Raw genomic sequence first — 5,151 nt, 5'->3', positions numbered from 1 at the left:
TACGACTTGTGTTTTATATATTACGTTATCCGTCCCTAGATAACTGACCATAATAAAATCTGTACATAGTTTTATATATTAATAATTACTAGAAGGGTACTCAAGTGATGCAGCGAGATAAATCTTCATTTTAATTGCTAGTTTTTTATTTCTCAATCGATATAATACGATTTTATGTGGTTTTGAGAAAATGATAATGTTTTTATTTTTGAATGAAATATAAAGTTGAAGATAGGATAAAAATTTGAAAAATGTAAGCTGATATTAGTATTAAATTAACTATTTAATAATTTTATTTTTCTTTGTGTAACTTCTTTACTTCAATTTTCTATTATACGTTAATTTAGATTTAATAACAAAGTAATTTATTTTTAGTTTAATAATATAATTTTTATAAAAATGATAATTAAACATTATGTTAGAACTTAATGATTATTTTAATTATAATATTTATCATGTATTTGATTATGTTTATCTGCAGTTAGTTACACGAATTTAAAACATAGTTTTAATAAGTTGTACTTAAGCAAAATTACTTATAACCTTGAATTGTAAGTAATATACATCAATAAAATTTATCTCAATAATAAAAAATGATTTTAAGAGCTTTTGCAAAATGTTTTATAATATAGTATAGATTACACTTTTTAGTTGATGAGATGATAATTTTACCTTAACTAATTTGTTACTTTATACAACCATTAAATATTTGTGTTTTAATTAATTAAGTTATATTAAGTGGCGGACCTATTATTTTGTCCAGTGGGTGCACATTTAATGTGGATTAAATGTCGTAAAGTTGTCCGATATGTTTTTAGCGGACTTCCATTCTTTCAAGGGATTTTTAAAGTTTTACATTGATTTTGAGAAAATTTTAAGCTTTTTGGCCGATTTCAAAAGACTTTTTTTGGTTTTGCTGTTGATTTCAAAAGATTTAAATTTTAGTTGATTTTGCAACGCTTTTTTTCTTTAGTTTTTTGGTTGATGTTTTATATTTTCTAATATTCTGAAACACCACCCAAAGTTTATTAGTTGCACTTTTCAACAAAAATTTACTTACAAATATAAGATGCATCCATTCGGTTCATAGACGGACCTAGAGGGGTGGTTAGGTAGCACGTGCCACCATATTGTTACTCTGTGGTAAGGTAAAAAAAATTAGGTTCGTAAAAGGTGCAACCGTTTTATATGGTGTCATCGTATCCAAAAATTCTTGGGTCCGTCCCTGATTCGGTTATACATATGTCTGCCCTCAGATTAGATTTCACAAATTAATTATCCATTTTTAAAATTTGAGAAATATTTTAAAAAAACATAAATAAAAACAATACTACATAACGTCATAGAGACGGACCTACATGAAAGACCTTGTATGCATGTGTATACTTTGTATTTTAGATAATGAATACGTACACGATTATATATATATATATATATATATATATATATTTGCCATATATGATGGTGAAAGCTAAAATTGAAATTTCTTAACATGGCATGGCATGGCATGAAAGATGCATGCATGTATGACATGTCAAGAATCAAATGATATATTATTTTATTTAGCATTGTGACTAACAACTTTCTGCAAACATAAATATGAATTTGCAATTACAGATAAACCCCAAATAAATATAAAAGCAAAGTAACCAACTTTTTTGGTTTTTTTCACCACATGCATCGAATTTTTCCAAAAATAGTCAATAGCAAATGGTTTTAGAAAAAAGACGAGTTTATTGCTATTAGATTTACATGGTGATTTCATATGACGTGTATATGGGTTTCGGGGTATATATTTATATTATTTTATAAAGTATTTGACAAAAACTCTTAAAAATCATTCTTTATGCATGAAGTACTGTGTATTAATGTATATTACTTAAATTTTAAGATTACAAGTAAATCGTGTATAAGTACAACTTATTAAAAATTCATTTTGAAATCGTATAAATAACTGCAGATAAACATAATCAAATACAGGATAAATATCTCATTTTAAATATACAAAATCTAAAATACAATTAGGATAATTCATTGAGTCCTAACAAAATCATTATCTTCATAAAAAAATCAATGTTAAACCAAAAATAAATTAATTCACTATTTGACCTAAATTAAATTATAATAAAAAATTGAATTAAAAAATTATAAAAAAACAAAAAACATTTAAATGGTTAATTTAATATTAATATCGATATACTTTTTTAAATTCTTATGATGTCTTTAAAATTATATTTATTCAAAAGTAAAAACATTAAATTTCTCAAAATCATATAAACCATATTATACCAACAAATACAAAAAATCAAACGAATCATTAAAATTAAAATGTATCTGGATATATTGTACGAGTCCCTTATAGTATCTTTAAATAAATAAAATATATATCTAATTAAATACGATGATGAGATAAGATTTTAAAGATCTAAGAATCTTGATGCATGTTAGTAAATCGAACATATGATCACCTCTCAAGGTATCTCGTGTGTGTATATAATATGCATATATATAATCACAGATTGATACATGAACTTGTCACTTCCCAAAATAAATGATCAAATATAATATAAAACACTAAAAAATTTATTGTTAAGCCAAAAATAAATTACTTCACACAGATTGAAAAATTCGTTTTCATTTTTATTTCTCAGTATTAACCAAACAACCCCTAAGTTACGATGTTCTAAGAAATTAGGTTTTTGAGTTTCACTATTATTATCTTTATAAAATTTGCTTTTAAATGTTGACAGTAACTTTTCATTTTCAAAAGTCAACGACGTCCAGTAATAATACAAAATGAATTACAACAATTGAACCATTAAAAATCGTAAAAGAAATTTACACCATGACAAATAAATTCAATGGAGACCACCACTGTAGCCTCGATATACGAATCTACATAAAGTCAGATAAATTGTAAGAAGATGATAAAAACAAAATAACCAAATTTGGCGGTTTTGTGAGCCGAATTCATTGAAGTTATAATGGAGATGTTACAGTAAAAAAACGAGTTATTGCTAAAAATATACTTAGTGAGTTAATTTGTCATATTAGACATGGTGATCAAATTAGGTTTTTAACATCCGTAAAATTTAATACAAATCGAAGGAGTTGAGGCTTATTTAAGGGGTTGTTTGATAGTTGTTGAATGGTTTGATGTAGAATGATTAAGTGGTCAGCATGATTAAAAAACTTTCATGATATAGTGCAAAATGAAATATAATTGTTTGGTAATTGTTTACAATGAAATCAGGACACTTAATGGTTAAGGGAGACTCGGAATACAAAATCATTCAGAGGGTTTTAAAACCATTAAAAGACAGATTTTTTTTTTCCAAATAAGATTCACCTCTTAATAATTCTGATGTTGTCTCTTAATGTAACTATTAAAAAATAAACAAACAAATTGTGCCATTTAGATTGGAAAAGAAAACAAAAGTGAAGGGGTGTAAAATGAAAATTTTATGTGGTAAGGTGGTGGGACAACGTCGAAATGGGTCGGTGAAAACGAAATTCACAAATGTTTAGTGTCCTTTGGACGGCAATTTTTTTCCACTCTCCATAATTACAATCCACCTACTCCAAATATAGCCGTTGGACAGTCTACACCCTTCTTATCTTCCTTTCCCTTTATATACGGTCCCTAATCCCTATCACTCCACCACTATCTCACTCCTCCACAACCCACTTTTCTCTTTCTAACCAAGTATCATGACTAAAGATGTGCCGGAGCAAGGTTCCTTCTCCGCCAAGGACTACCACGACCCACCGCCGGCGCCGTTTATCGACCCCGGCGAACTGACCAAGTGGTCCTTCTACAGAGCTGTAATCGCTGAGTTCGTTGCCACTCTTCTCTTCCTTTATATTACTGTTTTGACCGTTATTGGCTACAAAGCTCAGACCGACCCTGCCAAGAACCTCGACCAGTGCGGCGGAGTTGGAATCCTCGGCATCGCTTGGGCCTTCGGTGGCATGATCTTTGTTCTCGTTTACTGCACCGCCGGTATCTCCGGTGAGTTTTCATATCCTCAATTGTGTGGTAACTAATTAAACACGTAACACCAAATTATGGAATTATCCCCAAAATACCCTGCGAACATAGGAATGCACAAGGGTAAATAGGTAATTGAACAGTTTTTTTTACCGTTGGTAAATATTTTTATGTAAATGTGCAGGAGGACACATTAACCCAGCAGTGACTTTTGGTCTGTTTCTGGCTCGTAAAGTGTCACTGATCCGTGCCTTCATGTACATGGTGGCTCAGTGTTTAGGAGCCATTTGTGGTGTGGGTTTGGTCAAGGCTTTCCACAAAACCTACTACAACAACTACGGCGGAGGAGCCAACGAACTAGCCGACGGCTACAACAAAGGCACCGGACTAGGCGCTGAGATCATCGGAACTTTCGTCCTCGTCTACACCGTCTTCTCCGCCACCGATCCCAAGAGAAGTGCCCGAGACTCCCATGTTCCCGTACGGACACTATCACTTTACGATTTCAAATTTGTTTGTTTTAACGTTTGTATGCATGAAAAGTAACTGGAATTGGGTTTTGATCGTAGGTTTTGGCACCACTTCCAATTGGGTTCGCCGTGTTCATGGTCCACCTTGCCACCATTCCGATCACCGGTACCGGAATCAACCCCGCCAGGAGTCTTGGAGCTGCCGTCATCTACAACAAGGAAAAAGCTTGGGATGATCAGTGGATATTCTGGGTCGGACCTTTCATCGGAGCAGCCATTGCGGCTTTCTACCACCAGTTCATATTGAGAGCAGGTGCAGTCAAAGCTCTTGGATCCTTCAGAAGCAGCTCTCATGTTTGATTTGAGATTTTAATTATTGTATTTTGTTATTAACTTTTTTCAATGCAAAAAAAAGGTGAAAAATGAAATAATATTTATGGTGGAATTCTCGTTTTAGCCTTCATAATGTATTTAATATTCATTGGCTGGATGGGGTACAAGAGTAATTTCATTTATATTTTGGTCAAAAAATCAAACTTCTGGTAATTGAATGAATTTGGTTGAAATTTTATTGACATTAAAATGCAATATTGAAAACATGCCAATTATTCAAGTTGTAATAATTGACATAAATGTGAAGTTATATTAAATATCACATACTTCATGATTGATAATTATTAACTCTTGGTT

General features: G+C 31.0%; 1 protein-coding gene across 1 annotated transcript; it reads left to right on the top strand.

Annotated features, from left to right (window-relative positions):
• The first annotated feature begins 3,660 nt into the window (after positions 1 to 3,660).
• Positions 3,661 to 4,949, top strand: LOC112523279 (probable aquaporin PIP2-5). Its single transcript, XM_025132811.1, has 3 exons — positions 3,661 to 4,012; positions 4,176 to 4,471; positions 4,561 to 4,949. Exons 1-3 carry the CDS (start codon positions 3,712 to 3,714, stop codon positions 4,819 to 4,821), a joined length of 858 nt encoding a protein of 285 aa, XP_024988579.1. The 5' UTR covers positions 3,661 to 3,711; the 3' UTR covers positions 4,822 to 4,949.
• The last annotated feature ends 202 nt before the right edge of the window (positions 4,950 to 5,151 follow it).

Source organism: Cynara cardunculus, assembly GCF_001531365.2.
Source record: "Cynara cardunculus var. scolymus isolate 2C chromosome LG 1, CcrdV1, whole genome shotgun sequence".
NCBI classification, from domain to species: domain Eukaryota; kingdom Viridiplantae; phylum Streptophyta; class Magnoliopsida; order Asterales; family Asteraceae; genus Cynara; species Cynara cardunculus.
This window is presented reverse-complemented; position numbering and strand designations above follow the sequence as displayed.

Coding starts and splice junctions, on each gene's coding strand:
- LOC112523279 (XM_025132811.1), top strand. CDS start 3,712: ATGACTAAAGATGTGCCGGAGCAAGGTTCCTTCTCCGCCAAGGACTAC. Junction 4,013..4,175: donor CTGCACCGCCGGTATCTCCG/GTGAGTTTTCAT, acceptor GTAAATGTGCAG/GAGGACACATTAACCCAGCA. Junction 4,472..4,560: donor CCCGAGACTCCCATGTTCCC/GTACGGACACTA, acceptor TTTTGATCGTAG/GTTTTGGCACCACTTCCAAT.